Source organism: Ochotona princeps, chromosome 7 (genome assembly GCF_030435755.1).
Source record: "Ochotona princeps isolate mOchPri1 chromosome 7, mOchPri1.hap1, whole genome shotgun sequence".
Lineage (NCBI taxonomy): Eukaryota > Metazoa > Chordata > Mammalia > Lagomorpha > Ochotonidae > Ochotona > Ochotona princeps.
The window spans coordinates 36,899,094-36,916,821 of record NC_080838.1 but is presented as its reverse complement, the minus strand read 5'-3'; the positions used below and the strand labels follow the sequence as shown (position 1 = coordinate 36,916,821).

General features: G+C 39.1%; 1 protein-coding gene across 13 annotated transcripts in view; it reads left to right on the top strand.

Annotated features, from left to right (window-relative positions):
* Positions 1-4,638, top strand: part of CAMK2D (calcium/calmodulin dependent protein kinase II delta) — a 267,307-nt gene extending 262,669 nt beyond the window's left edge. For 9 of the 13 annotated variants that reach the window (XM_036495017.2, XM_036495016.2, XM_058666953.1 and 6 more), the window contains 3 exons: positions 1,234-1,462; positions 2,612-2,706; positions 4,213-4,638. In XM_036495017.2, coding sequence (XP_036350910.1) covers positions 1,234-1,462; positions 2,612-2,678 — 296 coding nt within the window. In that variant the 3' untranslated portion in view covers positions 2,679-2,706; positions 4,213-4,638. Of the gene's footprint in view, positions 1-1,233; positions 1,467-2,611; positions 2,707-4,212 lie in introns of those variants that run through there. The other 4 variants (XM_004594515.3, XM_058666954.1, XM_058666959.1 and 1 more) reach the window with 2 other exon arrangements.
* Positions 4,639-17,728: the final 13,090 nt, after the last annotated feature.

Sequence of the window (17,728 nt, the reverse complement as noted above, 5' to 3'; positions counted from 1 at the left end):
TATCCTTGTGCTTTTTCTTTATACCAAAGAACAGTAGACATTCCGTTGTCCTTAGCTCATACATGAAGTGAATCCACCCATTTTGCAGTGCAACTCCACTGAATTAAAGAGGAATTGTAGTTCCAATTAGCAGAGTCAAGTTCACTTCCAGTAATTATGAGCCTTGACCTGAATATCTGCTTTAGCATAGATTGTAAAACAAAATGGAATGGATCACTTTTTAAATATGTGCTAGACATCTCTAGACACATAAAAATAATTATGTGTGGTACATTTGCTTTAACAAACACTCAGTAAATGGTCTCATATTCTCTGTATTTCAGCATTCTGGCATCATCTTCTGATGTTCTGTTCATCTAACACCCATTCAACATCATCTCATTTCTAATAAAATCCGTTAATCCATTCATATTGTGCCATTTGAGCATAACACTACAGACATCATTATAATGTATGAGTACAGATTTTTCATAATAGGGCATTCTTTTTATGAGACCATGATAATCAGCTGACATCAACATCAGATGGTGTGATAGGCAACAAACATTTCTTGGTGACCAAATGAGTAGAATGGGAACCTATCCTCCAGAAAACTGGGGCCTGGAGCTTGGTCAGAGCTACACAGTTAAAAAGAATTGATTTAGGACCAGAGGTGAGCTCTATGGTCACTATTCATTTTGGATTTTTACTAGATGATCACAGCTAGGCAGTCATGGCTTTCAACATGATTTACCATGCTGAAGGCTCAGGACAAACTACATAAACAAACTCAAGCTCTCTCCAGCCTTTATTGAAGGTCATGATCTAGTAATAGAAACTAAATAGAAACAGTGTCACTTGATATCATGTCAGCTACCACAGTAATTTAATCATTGAAACAGTAGAAACTGTTTAGTTCACCTGGCTGGACCTTCTCCGTCTCTATTTGTTATGACTTCCAGTTCTAACCACTCCTCATTATGAATAAGAAATTGGCACAGCTTTTCCCTTCAACCAAAATGTCCAAAGTAGCATTAAAATTTCCTGTACAGTCAATCAGAGGATGGCTATCCACTCTGGTGCTCTCTCTGTAGAGTGCCCAGAATTCAGTTAATGCAAATAGTTGGTATATAATTAGTTAATTAGTCAATAGGAGAGAGTTTCCATTCATTGGTCCCAATATACGTTATTACTGATTTATATTTATTTTGCATATAAACTAAATTATTTTATTTTCATGTTATTCTCTTTCAGCTTTGTCAAAAAGCAATAAGCCAATCCACACTATTATCCTGAATCCTCATGTCCATCTGGTAGGGGATGATGCTGCCTGCATAGCATACATTAGGCTCACACAGTACATGGATGGCAGTGGAATGCCAAAGACAATGCAGTCAGAAGAGACCCGGGTGTGGCATCGCCGGGATGGCAAGTGGCAGAATGTTCATTTCCATCGCTCAGGCTCACCAACAATACCCATCAAGTAAATATTTCCATTCTACCAGCTATGTTCTTAATATACCCATGGTCAGATCCTGCTATTTATTCAGTGGTTAATAACATGCCATTAGTTGTTTAATGCTAATAGTTGCTTGTATTGGTGAAAATATATGCCTTCAAGGACAGTGTCTACAATTCTATGGAAAAATCAATCAGATCAACCGTTTACGGTTTGAAACTAGCCATAGAGCCCTATCTGATAGACTAGAAACTACAGACTATACTGTCCAGCTTATTTTTCATATGGTTAAATCAGAAAAGTCCATGTAGTAAGGCAAAATATGTGTGACTTTATCTTCAGAAAGGAGCGGATTAGAAGGAAAACACAGTGAGAAGTTTCTGACATGGCCCATGTGCTATCCAGGAGCTTCCCTTCATGAATTCTCCTTGGCAACTCAGTAATAGACATCAGGGTCTTAAATAATGAGTGGAATGTGGCGACACTGAACAATAGACCAAAGAAGAGATAGTCCTAGCTAAAGAGCACTGTGAGGAGAAGTACTGTGTCAGCATTTTAGCTCACCGTGTTAGCATTATGTGAAGGAAGGCTGGCTCCAACTAGAGTGAGTGTGAACAATGGGAAGAGGAGAGATCAGCAAAGTGGGGCAAGATGGAAAAAAGGAGAGTTCAGACTCAGGCTTGATGCACTGCTGATCTCTTTCTAAATTCTCCCACTTGGAACCCTGTCAATATTTGGGAGTGTTGAGATGGTGTGTCAGTTCAATCCAGAGATTACATCATGATTTTTTAGTCTAATGACCCACCAAAGTGGTTTTTAAAGGTCTCTGTAGCTTCAGTGACTACATACCACTATTGGATTTGAAACAGTGGATTAGTGAGGACAAAAATAAACCAAAACAAACGACAGTAGATTAAAATTCATCCCTAAATCAGTAACTGTATAATTAAGAGAAAGATAAAAAGGATTAAGAAAACTCCAATTTTTGTGTCCAATATGGTTTTCACTAGAAAGAAGTACAGGACAAATTGCTGGTTATCATTGGAAGTATTCCATTCATACCTTATGAGGGAGTTAGGTTTCGCTTCAATTCCCTCACATGTAATGAGATAGAGCCTATTTAAGACAACTTCATTTTATGCCCACTGGCTTAAATGGGGCTTCTCTTAATAGGCCACCTTGTATTCCAAATGGGAAAGAAAACTACTCAGGAGGCACCTCTTTGTGGCAAAACATCTAAGGCTGCAAACCATTCACATATGGGTCTTGTAAGTAACATCCTGCTCCATGATATTATGTGATTGGAGCTCGTGACTGAAAAGCTGCATGGCTCTTTTTCTTCCCTTTTGAGGCTGTTTTATCTTGTATTATATACAATGAAAAAGCATACGGGGTTTTTGAAAATTCATAACATGTTGCATGAGCTCTTGAATCTAATGTTCACCTGCCTTGTGTAGCATACCTCTTAATACATTCAAGGTATTAAACAGAAACAACAGAAGAACCTGCTGTCAACACTTGGATTTTGTCATTTTAGAATCCTCCAGTTCTCACATCAGAAGTCAGTTATGTCCAATCATTTTCAGAAAACACTCCAATTATTCAGACCTAATTTATCCCAAGTTTTAGAGTCCTTTGATGCCTTACTGTTTTTCAAGAGGTTGCAGTTCTTGCAAGCAGTTGGCGAAGGTTAATGTGTAAATTAATTTGCTGTGCCTGACTCACTACAGTCATTCTTGACCATGAGAACAGGCCACAAGAGAAATCAAGCCAAAACTAAAAAACCACAAAATGGGTAATTCCAGAAGGATACTTGGAAGTTAACTGTAATTAAATTCATGCCCGTGTTTTTGTTTTTAAAGATTTGTATCTTAAACAAGGATTCAGATATGTGTCCTGTTATAGTGAATGCTTTCTCCGTTTAAAACACTGTATTGAGAGCTTTAAAAAGCAGTGCTCTCAGTTGTTGCTTTAAAAACAGTGTTCCAATTAAATAAGAATAACCATGTTTCCTCTACTTTTAAAGCTATAGTCCTTGTGAGTTGAATTTCAGGCCTGATTTCCCAAGGATCCTAAGAATAATGACACAACCTGGGATGAACTTGGGGTTTATTTCAACCAAGCGATAATATAGATAATATAGCCAGTAAATACATATTTATTTTTCATAATGTGATTTGATTGCAGCTATAGTGCTGTATTTTTAACTTCAAATTTTTGTAAACAAATCATACTGTTATGTTAATGTTATTTTTGACGCTGTACTCGTTTTATCTTGCAATGATTCAGTGATCTTTTTTTTTCAAGATTTATTTATTTTTATTACAAAATCAGATATACAGAGAGGAGGAGAGACAGAGAGGAAGATCTTCCATCCAATGATTCACTCCCCAAGTGAGCACAACAGCTGGAACTGAGCCAATCCGAAGCCAGGAGCCAGGCACTTCTTCCAGGTCTCCCACATGGGTGCAGGGTCCCAAGGCTCTGGGCTGTCCTCAACTGCTTTCCCAGGCCACAGGCAGGGAGCTGGATGGGAAGTGGAGCTTCTGGGATTAGAACCAGCGCCCATATGGGATCCTGGCATGTTCAAGGTGAGGACTTTAACCGCTACACTACCGCACTGGGCCCAATTCAGTGATCTTTTGTATGTGATTTTTTTCAGTCTCTTTAGCTGAGTTTGAAAACTGTAGCCTGGTCAAATGTATAGCGAGAAAATTTGGTACTAATTTATAAAACAATATATTTTATTTCCTCCTCCCCCTTTCTCTTTTCAGCTAAATATCAACAGTGCCACTTCTGCGTTCTGTGTTCTCAAGGCACCCGGATGGTAACCCTGGCCCGTCCTCTCCTGCTCTTCATGCATGTTTCTGAGTGCATGAAGTTGTGAAGGTCCTACATGTAATGCATATGTGATGCATCATCTTATCATATATTCCTTCCTATACATTGTTTACATTTCAACAAAGGGGATGTTCCATGCAAATGTAAATCACTGTTGGCAAACAACAGGGAGAGGTCAGACAGATTCTACAAGCTGTTCATCATGTTTCTGTTTATGCCAAGATGTAACAGACTTCAAATATTACTGTTCTCTGAATGACAGCTCGTAAAAGAAATGTAGATTGTTTTTTGAAACTCATTGCTGTTAATCTCTTTTGGCTTGTTGGGGGTTTTTTGGTTGTTTGTTTTTTAAAGTAAAATATATATATACAAAAAAAAAATATATATATATATATATACACACTTTCAGTTTCCTGGTGTGAACCTGATTGAAATGAATGATTTTTCACTGAAAAGGGTTGATAGATGGACAGAAGCACTTATGAATGTGGAAGCAAGAATCGGTTTGTTTGTTTCCATCTAAAGCCATGTCATTTTTGGTCAAACTGTTGTAAACTGGGAAAATCATTTACAAATTTGATCACTTTCCATCTATACTCACTATTCTGGTGAATTTGCCTAATTGAAAAATCCCTCCCCCTGTTTTTCAACTCTGCTGTTTTCTTCATTGTACCCTATGTCATTATTAGTTTTTGACTTTGACTTTGCATTTGTTTTAGCATTGTTCTCTTTTTCTTTTCTTTTCTTTTTTCTTTTTCTTTTTTTTTTTTTTTTTTTTTTTTGGCTAGTGGTATGTAAACAAATAATAAAAAGGAAACTTACTTAATAAGAATACAATAAAAAGGCGTTTGGAAGGGAAACTTTCACTTTTGTCATCTGCAGGACTTAGCAACATTTTTTTCAAGAGAATTTTAAAGGTGCTTTATCCAGAATTGGCAGTAGTTTGGACCTCGGTGTCCTAAGGAACCCAATTTTTAGAGCTACAATAGAAGCAAGGAAGTCCCTACCGACACTGCAGCATGTACTATGACTGGGGCGTTTGCCCAGCGAGAATAGAGCCAAGCACAGATGAGAATTTTGCTCAGATGCACTTGTTTCCACCTTGCAAAATGCTAGGGCTCCTCCTACACCATCACTAGCTCATTTCCTAAAGCTAGAGAGGATGTTTTTCTTTCTTTCCAGTGTTCCAAACTTGACTTTTGTGTTTTTTTAGATTCTCTCTTGGATCAGAGTATCACCTTCCTCCTTGGAATTGTGATTTTTCAACTTTAAAATTTAAAAAAAAAGGGAAACATTCTGGGCTTTGTGATTCTCATTTTACTTCTGTTGACTCAGTTCCTGTGAGGCTTTCTCTCTTCCTTGAAATGCTCTATAGTGCATGGAATCTCCATGGACATTAATCTAAGGTTAGTCACCCATGGCCCTTAGAAACCTATTTTTTAAGCTTTAGGCAAAAGAAAAAAAAAGCCCTCCTTCATTTCACCTTTCTTTGTTGATTACTAATCACTGTAGATATTGTTGTTAGTGGATGTATGGTAGATGGGTTGAAGCTTTTCTGATAATTATTACACAATTTAAGACAATTATATATTTAAAATATATACAGTAAATGTATTGAGCCATGTTAACCTGCCAATGAGATCTGTGAAAAAGTAATGGCCTCATTTTTCTCTTTTTAATTTCTTTTACCTTTGTGTGAAGCGGCTATATGTGGCATACATGTATTTTTAAAAAATTAGCTGTAGAGTGGTTTTCTTTTTTTACACTTTTAACAGCATGTGGTGTTGAAGTATTATTGTAGATCAAGTTTGTTTTCCACACTAAGACATGAGGACATTGTGATTTGTTCCCTACGCCACAACTGAATTACACATTTATGATCTTCTAATATCATTTTGAAACACTGCAGTTTACCATGGGACACTGTATATATTTCTTGCCATAATGGTAAATGACTGATTGATATATTTAAGAGTTAATAAATTTGTGATTTCTGCTGACAATGTGTCCATCTTTATTTCTTACAAAGAGGTACTATACTTAATGCTTGAATCGTGCTAGCCAGTGCTGAAGGCGTTGTGCTACTGTAGTCTCACCGAGCACATCACAACTTGCAGTTGGTGTTAATGGCAAGTTGAATGTTCTATATGTACCAAAGCATGGTCTCTCCTGGGAAAATGTGCTGAGAGTAAAATAGCTAACTACTAACAAGTCCCAGAACCCTGGAAATGTGAGCCCTGACATCTGTCCTTCACTGCTAGCATTTTCAGTTTCTAACTCAAAACTGACCAGTACGTGCTTCAGTCCACATGCAGGTGAATTAAGTGGACAGAAGAGCTCAACTTACTGCCATTTGCTAAAAGCACCACCTTTTCTCACACATCTGTTTATGCTGTTTTATTTATGTTCCCCACCTGGAACATCTTTCCCCTACTTAGCCGATCTGATTCTTTCTCAGTCTTTGAAGTGCAGTTGAGAATATCAACCCCACCATCAGCGTTTGGTAGAAAGTGCGCACAGCTTGCTTGAGCTACTACTAACCACGTTGTTTCAGAAAGGTCTTTATTTTTGTCTCCTGTACTGAAGGACAATGTCATTATAGTCATTCTGGTGGCTCTGAACTCAAACTAGGACCCAGAAGGGAGATACTGTTATTAAATAGTTGTTAAACTGAGAGAACTGAGACTAAACCATATATGAGAACTATTGGAGCCTCAAAATGTAATCAGATAGTCCTGGGTTGATGTTACTATTGTCTTGATACCTGAGCAAATTGCTTCTTCCCTCTGAACCTGTTTCATATTTGTAAAAGAATATACATACTAATCTTATAAGCGTATTGTGAAAACTAGAAATTATAGGTACCAGTGGCCTGGAATAATCTTTAATGAATATAAAATGGTAGCAGTTGTAATATTAATCACTGAAATTAATATCATATTGCTATTGTTACTATTCCTTACTCAGGAAATATATAACTCTTATTTTGCTGTAGGCTGCTCTTTTCATATAGGATGATTGTTATTGATAAGGATACACATATATTCTAATGTCTTGGGAAGATGACAGACGTACTGAAGAATAGTGCCATCCAACAAAAAGAAAAAGGAGAAAATGAAATGGAGTTAAATCAGTATATCTAGGAAAATTTTCCACAAGTATCTTACATCACTAAAATTTCAAGTTTATATGTGAATTAAGTCATATATAATGTAAGTACAAACAGATGAATCAACCTTTGAACAATTGAATTAAATAAAATTCTGACTTCTACAAATACATCACAGTTTTGTGGTCTCCTTTGTCAGATTTGAAAAAGTGAAAAGTTTAGACACAGATTGTAATGATGATCAGTGTGTTCCTGTGATGTGAACAGTGCACGGTCATCAGCCGTGTTGGTCTGAGACACTGGCATGAGGTCCTTGCAGCATCTATGTTTTTCTGTCCAATGAAAGCAGAGCTTGAAAGCAAGCTGCAATGTTCTGCAGAGTCAAGTGAGAAAAATTGATAGCAGATTAATCATAATCTTACCCCAGAAGGATTTACATTTTAAAGGCATTTACTACTTTACAATGGCAGTTGAACATGTCTGGTTTAACCATAAAAAGTGTTTTTACAGTTTTTTTTAATGAGTTACCCACATTTTAAAATTGGGTGTTTTGTGTAAAAGTTATCATTTCTGGTTTCATCTGTTCTTTATTCATGATGGCAGTACTTACAGATCGACTCCACTTGTAGAGAAGGGCCTGTGCCTCACTCCTGGCCCATATCCATACTCCTAGGCATAATGTAACCAGAAGAGAAGGCACACAACCATCTCAACAGAGCTTATTATACATGTGTGGCCACTCATCTCCCCCTCATACATTCTTAAGGCTGATCTGAATCAAATCCTAAGTTCTTTTGTTCTTTCTCTTCCACTTTTCTACCAACTATTTCAGACAATATTTGCTCTCCTCCACTACCAACACTCCCTCCCTCATCTTCATTTAGGTGATAATCTTGTTTCCTGCTTCACTACAAGAAATGAAATTATTTCTGTGTCTTTGTCTTCACACTCTGCCTTTTCTCCTGTTACAATGGAGAGAGCTCTGGTAAAACCCAAAACATCTGTGTGTGTACCTATGTGTATCCTGCAAACACTCAAAGACATTGTGCTAGCAACTCTGCCCGATTCAATGTGTCCCATCCACTATGGTAGACAGCCCCACCAATGTCTTCATTTCTTTTGTAGCCAACCTCCTTGGGAAAGTTGCCTGTATTTGCTGGCTGCAGTTTCTTTCCTTAGGCTCTATAACCCATTCCAATTGCCCTTTTCCATCCACAAAACAGTTGTTCTCAAGGTAACTGATGACAACAAAGCTATTGAATCCAAAGATCAAGTTTTAGTCCTCACTTTACCTGATCTCTAAGCTGATCTCAGGGGCTGAGCCAAGCTGCACGCGTGATCTATGACTGGAAACAGGCCCGGTTGGGGAGCTAAGGGGGTATCTTAGGTGGGTTGAGGTTCCCACCAAGGGGCGCGTGGGCTGAAATGGGGGCTGTGTTTTGATCAGCCTGAAATACTCATCAGAGACCCCAGTGGCTGGCTCCTGCATTTTTTTTATTCCTTTACAAGATAAAGTTACCTTTTTTCAGTAATGCCTTCATTTACCATGAATCCTATTCAATATTTCAAACTCCCTCTCCTAGTGAACTCTTCATAGTTTTCTTCCTTGATGTTTTTTTCTCCTTAATACATAGTGTTTAACGTACTACATTTCTCATTTTATTTTTCTTACTTATCAATTGTCTGCTCCAGTAAAATACATATGCTGTGACAGCAGGGCTATTTTACTACTTTTTCATTGATGTGTTCTTAGCAATGTTTGGAACACACTAGCTGCTTAATAGAAATCGATGCCTGATTGCAGAAATGAATCACTGGCTCTTCTGCTTTATAGTTGGAAAAGCTGAGGTTCTCAACACTTAAAGGAGTTGCCTCTGTGCAATCCTGGGAGTTGTAAATTTCTTACATCATGGTCATTGGGGATTAGGGGAGAACAGAAAGGAAAGAGGAAGGAAGAGAAAGTTCCACTAGGATGACAAACAAGCTTTCGACATTCAAAAACTGAAAACAAATTCCACATTCTTTAAATAGTAAGGAAAGTGTATTCTTTCACAGAACAAGGGTTAGCGCCACCATGGATATTCAAGAAACAGTGGATGTCTAAACAGAGTTCACTTTGATTGCTTCCCTCCCACCCCAGGAAGTTTGCGAATTAACATGGGGTATTATAAGAATCTATTGAAATTTAGGAAAAAAACACACATTGCTTTTATTGTTCCCTTTAAGGTGACTATTCTGTGGTGTGTGTAATGACAGTTGTGAAATAATAAAATGTTGGGGAATAGATTGCTATTTTCTCGAAATTCAATCTCATCTGATATCCTCTCATTGTGTTTCTGATGTGCACCACCAGGGCTTATAAATTCTTTCATCACATACCTGTCTGGGATTAGGAAAGTTTAGGCTTTTCATTCGCTTTGAAGTTCTTCCAGGAACTTTTGTTACAAGAAAGATCCAGTATGCCAAAATTGCATCCTACTCACCCTCTTTGCCCTGCCCTAACTTCAACAACAACAACAACAAATAATGAAGGGCATATGATACCCGGAAATACATTTAATGATTAGTATCCTTCAGTGCTGCTTTCCTTTTTTATTACTTTAAATTACCCATGTGGAAAAGGGGTGCGCAAGGAGAAGCAACCAAGTAAAGTATCAACAGTCTCATTCAGGATCCACCCACTGAATTCCTGCCCAGCCAAGTGAACAGAAGAACCAGCCCTTGGTTCATCTTTAGAAGCTGTCTGAAGAAACAACCTGCTGTTGTGTGGGAAGAATGTTTATCTAAGTGTCTTGTGATGGGGCTGTGTGATGTGCACAATGTATCCTTCTGACTCAGTTGTTGCTCATCATGTGTGATTCAGAGACAACTTCCAATGAAGTAGAGTTGGTTAATCACTACATCTTTTTTTTTTTTTTACCTTTTTTTTATTTAATTGAAGGCAGAACAACAGAATGAATAAGAGAGGGAAATCTTTGATCTACTGGTTCACTCCCCAGATGGCCACTCTCAAATCTCAAAAGGCTGAAGCCAGGAGCCAGAAATGTCATATCATTCTCCCACACATTTGGCAATGGCCCAGGTGTCTCCTGCATCCCAGGTGCGCGAGCAGGCAACTTGATCTGAAGTGGAGTGTCTAGGACTCAAATTGGTGTTTCTATGTGGAATGCTGCACCACAATGTCTGCCCCTCACCCTCACCTTAGAAAAGCCTTAATTCACAGGCCTTACCTTCCTCTTTTATCTGCTTTTTAGAGTGTGTCAATATACACCCTTTCATCACCTCCAAACAAAGGAATTAATGTTCGTACTGTGCAGATTCCTATTTCTAGAACATAAAGCTTAGGTGACTCATTTAAAAAATGGCAAGTTCACATTCCTACATCCCTTTCTTGAAAAACAAACCAAAACAAACAAAAAAAAAATACATTCCACTCTACAAAGGTTCAGTATAGGCACATATGGAAGTACACATGTATGTGACGTTTAACAGAACAGTCATGTTAAAATAGGAAGCATGCATTTGGCTCACAATTAGAGATATGTGAGTGGGAAACTGGATTTCCTAAATGGCAGGAAGCAGGAACACAAGGAAACAATGCCAAGGCCTACTGTGATGAAAATGTTCCCAGAAGGAAAGAGCCCCTTTTTAGAAGGTGGCAGTACAGGGCTTCTACCTAGCTCCTAACATGGCTCCTGTCCATGACTCATGCTAAAGCCAAAGAAACGTGTTAAAAACCAGAAAGTACAGCCCTCTTATGGGAGAAGTCACACTTTTTCACCATCCAAACCATTACTCATTTCCCCAAGAGTCATCTCCAGGGTTTGCAACTTGAAGGCAGGAGATGCATGCTTGGCCTTGCCCAGTATGGTCTGCTTGATGATGTTCTTTCTGATGCCCTTTGGCAGGAAAGAGTGAGAAGGCAATCGGGATAGAGGGAAGGAGGCAGAGGAAGTTTAAAGCTCCAGGTCTCAACAACAGGAAGCCTCAGTGTTTCTTCTGGGTGAATCCCATCATCTGTTCCTTATTCATCTGCTTGGGTTTTGTTTGTTTATTATGTTTTTGTTTTGTTTTGCTTAAGGCTTATTAATTTGTTTGAAAGGCTGAGTTATAGAAAGAGCAAGAAACAGATAGAGATCTTCTGTCCACTATTTCCCTCCCCAAAAGGCTGCTGGGGCTGGGCCAAGCCAAAGCCAGGAGACTGGAATTCTGTCTGGGTCTCCCACATGGGTGGCAATGGGCCACACACTTGGGTCATCATGGGCTGCTTTCCCAAGCTATTATTAGGGAGTTTGGTTAGATATGAAGTTGCTGAGAACTAACCAATGCCTACATGGAATACCACATTTCCAAATGCTCACAGTTTTACAAAGCATATTTGTTGAAAGTACTCATAGTCATTCCCTCCCAAAACCAAATAGTAATTCTTCCAGCACACAGAAAAAAAAATACTTTACTGTTTCACAATCATCAACATCCACTCTCATTCTTGGTTTCTGCTCCTTCAAGCTTACCAGCACTGTTATGTTCAAAGAATGTTTCACCCACTGGTGTTAAAATTTTCGATGTCTTCTGTTCTTACATCCTCTATTAGCAGAATAGAAAATGGATAGCTTGTTCTCCAATTACATATATAAAACAAAAACAAGGTAATAATATATATTCTTTTTTGAAACCTGCTCTTTTCACTTACTGAAATATAATAAGAAAATATCATTTCAAATAATATTTAAGCCAGTGGCTAAGATGCTAACGGTGCTGTCCAGATTCCATAGGGAGAGCTTCGAGTCAAGTCCTTTCCCCACTTTCAATTCTATATTCCTGCTCATTGCACGCTGGGAAGCAGTGAGTAAAGTCTTCTGACACTCAGGGGCCAACCCAGATAGAATTCTCATGTCAGGCCTGGTGCAAAATGGTGCAAAATGGCTGGCTAAGTCCTCAGCTTGCATAAGCCAGAATCCCATATTGGTGCCAATTTGTGTCCCAGCTGCTCCTCTTCCCATCCAGCACCCTGCTTGTGATCGGGGAAAGCAGAAGAGGATGGCCCAAAGCCTTGGAAGCCTGGCTCTTAGATCCTGACTTCTGGTTTTAGATCGCTTAGCTCCAGCCATTGTAGCCACTTGGAGGGAAAACCTACAGATGGAGACCCTACTGTCTCTCCTTGTCTTAATAATTCTGCCTTTCCAAGACAGTAATAAACAGCAACCCTCACCTCTCTTTGCCTGATTCAACTATGACTTTTGAGGCCATTTGGAGACTGAAGCAGCAAATGACATATCACTGTCCCTCTGTCCGACTCTCTTTGTCTCTTTTTCTGCCTTTCAGAAATAGAATTAATTAATTAAAAGTTTTTAAACAAATATGCTCCTTGGCATAACTGTTCACGCTACCACTTTACACTCACCTAAATGATACAAAATTTATTATAAATACCTACATTAACCGTGCTTTTTGTTTTGTTTTGTTGTTGTTGTTTTCTCTTTTAGGGAGGAATTCTTTTAGTCAATATTTTTATACAGGTCTAGGATTATTTCCTATGGAGTTTCAGAGAAGAGAAAAATACTGAGTCATCTATTCAATTTTGACCTCATAAAAAAAGAGTTTACAGGGCAGAAATTAGCACAGATTAAACATATTTCAGCTCACTCAAAATGACAAATTTCATAGCAAAACATTGGCAAAATAACAAAGTTTTATCTTAGATCCCAGTTTCCTCAGCTCATGTCCAGCACACTTCCACCATGCCATCAGAACGATGAATCAGTGGAAGAAGATTCCGGAATATTGCTGCTATTCACAATTTGGGGGATGCTGTGGTTTTCTTGCTCTTAATACATGATTGTCTTCTTTTCCAGATATTCTTACCCTTGTAGGAAAACTTTGCTGTCGAGGTCTCTGGTTTTGTTATTTTTTTCAGCTTATTCTTGAGCATCAACATACCCACTTTCAAGATGTAATTGAGGTTATTCTTCTGTATGGAGGACTGCTGACTCAAGATGGGGTAACATCCCAGTAACTCCTTCTAAGCTGAAAATGCTGTAAGTCAAAAATGCACATGATGTGGGCCAGTGCAGTGTCATAGCAACCTATTTCTCTGCCTGTGACCTGGAATCTCATATGGGTGCTAGTTCGTCTCTATTCTGCTCCACTTTTTTTTTTTTTAAAGATTTATTTTATTTTTATTACAAAGTCAGATATACTGAGAGGAGGAGAGATAGAGAGGAAGTGGAGCTGCCGGGATTAGAACCAGCAGCCATATGGGATCAAGGCGATGACCTTAGCCACTAGGCCACTCTGCCGAGCCCATATTCCGCTCCACTTTTGACCCAGCTCCCTGCTACTGTGTCTGGGAAGACAGCAGAAGATGCATCCATGTGATAAGTGAGGAGGAAACTCCTGGCTCCTGGCTTCAGATTCGCCTTGCTCTGGTCATAGTGGCCATGATGGGAGTGAACCAGTGGATGGAAGACCCCGATTATTCACTCTCTCTCTCTGATTGGGACTTTCAATTACAATAAATGAAACTTAAGAAAAATAAGCTGTATATGATAAGTTGGCCCTGCGTAGCATTGATCTAACCCTGGGGTGGGGCTTTAGGTACTGGCTAATTATACTAAAGCTTGCTACTGACTCTCTATGTAGCAAGTGTTACCTTACTGCCTACCACTAGACTCAGAAAACATGATCACTCAGCATTCTAAGTGCAATGTCTACAGAATGTCTGGTAAAAAAAAAAAGTCCTAAATCAGAGATCATCTGCATTATTTAGGCTAAGTAGAGCCTTAAATGGGAATGGGGAGTCCTGATGGAATTACTGAGCCTGGATTGTCAGTTCCAAACTGTTGATCAGAATGAATTACATAGGAACTCAGAAGGATCCATATTTCTGGTAATCTCCCTTAGCAGTCACACTGGTTTTAACAGTGATAGGAGAAAGAAAAACATAAGAATGAATCTAATTACCAGGAAAACTTGACAAATGGACAGTTTATACTCTCCAATACACAGCCAATTTTGTGAGTGAGAAATCCCAAGAAATAGAATAGCAACTGTAATTTTAAACCCAGTTTGGGGGAAAGCATTGTGGTACAATAGATTAAGTGCCACTTGTAAAATGGCATCTCACATGAAACAGCCAGTTTGAGTCCAAGTTGCTATGCTTCCCATCTGATAACACACCTAGGAAAGTAGCAGAAGATGGTCCTGACACCCATGTGGGAGACCAGAAAGGAATTTGGGGATTCTGGCTTTAGCCACTGCAGCAATTTGGGGAGTGGAATACATGGATTCTCTCTATCTCTCCCTCTCTTTCTCCCGCTCTGTTTTCCTGCCTTCCAAATATGTAAGTGAATAAATCTTTTTGAAAAGTTTAATGGAAACAGGACAAAGTGATGAAAACTAGCACAGTGCTTTTCAGTTTAGTCCACTTCATAATCTTAAAATTATTGAACAACCTCATAAATATTTTGTTATTCTAACTAAAAAGTTATTAAATAATAAAAACCAAAACAAAAATATTAAAAAGAAAAAATTCATGTACATCAGCCAATTAATCCACAGAGCAATGATGCTGCCACTAATTATGAAATCATCCAGAAAACTCTATTGTATGTTCAGTCAAGGCTGTGAGCCTGGGTTTTCACACCCCACCCCCAAACTCATTCATGAGTGGCCCTATCTTAAGCTGAGCAAAGGTGGCCTCCTGCTAACCTAGGTGTAGCTGGGCTTTCTCAAGAATTATCAACATTCCAGGCATTAGATAAGGGAACCTGCAGGGTCTGGCGGCTGACAAGCCCGGCAGATTACTTTAATGACTGTGCTTATCCCAAAAATTTGGGTTGACCACCAGGGCGACCTAACAAGCAAGGTGGTGGTTATATGCTCCATGGCTGCAGTCATGCCAAAAATTCCTCATGGTGTTGATCTGCTGGAAATTCCTGGATTTTTTTTTTTCTTTCTCATCTGCTTGTTTATGAGGTTTTTTTCTCCCGTGTCCTATTCATCCTGTTCCTGGTTACCTCGTATGGGCTTTCATCCTGAAATAGCTCCTCTGCCTGCTTGCTTTCAGAGTACATAAGCTCCAACAGTATTGATTCCTAAACTGAAATCTGCCAAAGGACCCTTCCAATTTCTGCTGCTCTTTTCAAAATCAGCGCGCCCTGCTTCCAGTGGCTGCCTGCTAGAGAACTGGGTTTCACCAGTTCCTGTCTCTGAGCTGACTACTAGTCTTCCTCTTCTTGCTCCCACACATTCTTAACTGGGGAAATTTTGTCCCCACTTGATCTTCATGTTTAGTTTATGGGAGAATCAAAGAGTAGGTAAACTATTATAGATGCTTTCTACATTTTCCATTATGTCTTTCAAGGTGTGATATCTGATTTGCATATGTGCACCTGTATTTATGTATTTGTTTTCTGGAGTATTAAATAAATCAGTGCTCTTTACACAAAACACAAAAAGCATAAATAATATAAAATTTTTAAAATGGAGTTTTATCAACATAAATTTTAAAAACTTCTGTGTATCAAAGAATACTGTCAAGAAAGTGAAAGGGACCCCTTTGGCACAGTGGTTGAGCTGATGCTGGGAGATGTCCTATCCCATCTTGGAGTCTCTGGACTTGAATCCCAACCACACTCCCAATTCCAGATTCCTTCTATTGCACATTCGCCTGATTGAGTTCCAGGCTCCTGACCTCAGCCTAGCCCCACCTTGACTTTCACAGGTATTTGGGGACTAAATCAGCAAATTAAAGATCTGATTCTCTCTGTGCATTTCAAATAAATTAAATCAACAAGTAAATATTTTTTAAAGGAGGCAATGAAAAGTAATCCACACACTGGAAGAAAATAGTTGTAAATCTTACGTCTGACAGGGACATACAGTACAGAGCATAGATTTTTTAAAAATCAATTCATAGTAAGACAGGCAACCCAAACAAAAAAAAATGGCCTAGATATTTGAACAGATATTTCCCCAAGGAAAACATATATAATTGACCAGTAACACAGGAAACTATGCTCAGCATTATGGGCCATTAGCAAAATGTACATTAAAACCTTGTGATACAGTGCACTACAACAAGTCAACATTGTGGGATGTTTTTCTCCTGTCCTGTTCATCTGTTTAAGTGCTGGTATTGAACAAATCAATAGTTGGATTTAGTTCAGGTTAGGCAAGGCAGTTACACATGAGGTTAGTTCCCCTTTAGTCAGGTGGATGTCTGAAATCTTAGAGAGCACTATGCTATGCATTTTGTATACATACATATCGATGAAAAGGTTTACTCTGTGAATTGTAACTGGCAAGAAGTGAAAAACAACGAATGACTAAGGATAATAATTATTGAAAATAGAATAATTATAGCCATGTGATGTTATGCTACTATAGTATCTCTCACTCTAGTCAACCCTTCTTTTCCCTTGTTGATCCTAGGAAAGTAAAACAAACATTAAAAAGCTAGGTTGTGGAGCTTAGGGAAGATAACTGTAATCACACAGGATAGATGTTGAAGTGTTGATCGAGTTTGCAAGAACACTGAAGGGAAAAATTCAGGGAGACAAGAAACTGAATGTCCAGTTTCATCCAGGGCCTCCTATAATTACCCGTGTGCTCCTGAGGGAGCAGGAGATGCAGGAAACCAGAGAAGAAGATGGGGCTGCAGCAACAGACAGTGGGGAGAGGGAGCCATTTTCAAAGCTGCCCTACTGCTAGTCTGTAGAAAGGAAGAAGGCACTGGGTTCTCCAGCCACTGGGAGAGGTGACAGAACAGAGGCCCCAGGAGCGCATCCAGCCTTTCCAACACCTGCATTTTGGCCTGTACGGAAATCAGCAGGAGGGGTCTCAAGGTACTAAGTTGCGGCAATTTGTTACAGCAATAATAGAACTTCAATCCAGAATGTTCACAGTAATCCAGGTGGCTGATAGAGACACCCAAACACAGAAAGGAGCAACAAGGATGAATCCATAGGGTGATTATCAGAGTAGTACCATAGGAAATTAGCATTCCAGTGTCCAGATCTAAAGGGGAACTAACCCTGAAAGAGGGGATGCAGCAGGTGGCTAATCCATCACTAGATAACCATGCTGTTCTAGGGAAACTGCTGCTTTATAACAGAGGACATGTCCCAGGTCCTTTGCAATTCGTGGTTATGTTTTTGTCAGCGGAACGTAGGCTTTTTTCAACAAGCACCTTACCAAGCAGGTGTGTGTTGCCCTCCTCACTGCTATAGGGTAGAAGATCGTGAGCTTCTGGATTGCAGGGGCTTGTGCAGCAGTCATCCACAGTGACAATCCAAAAGTCCCCCAATCTCCATGAAGCAGTCACCTGCCAGTCAGGA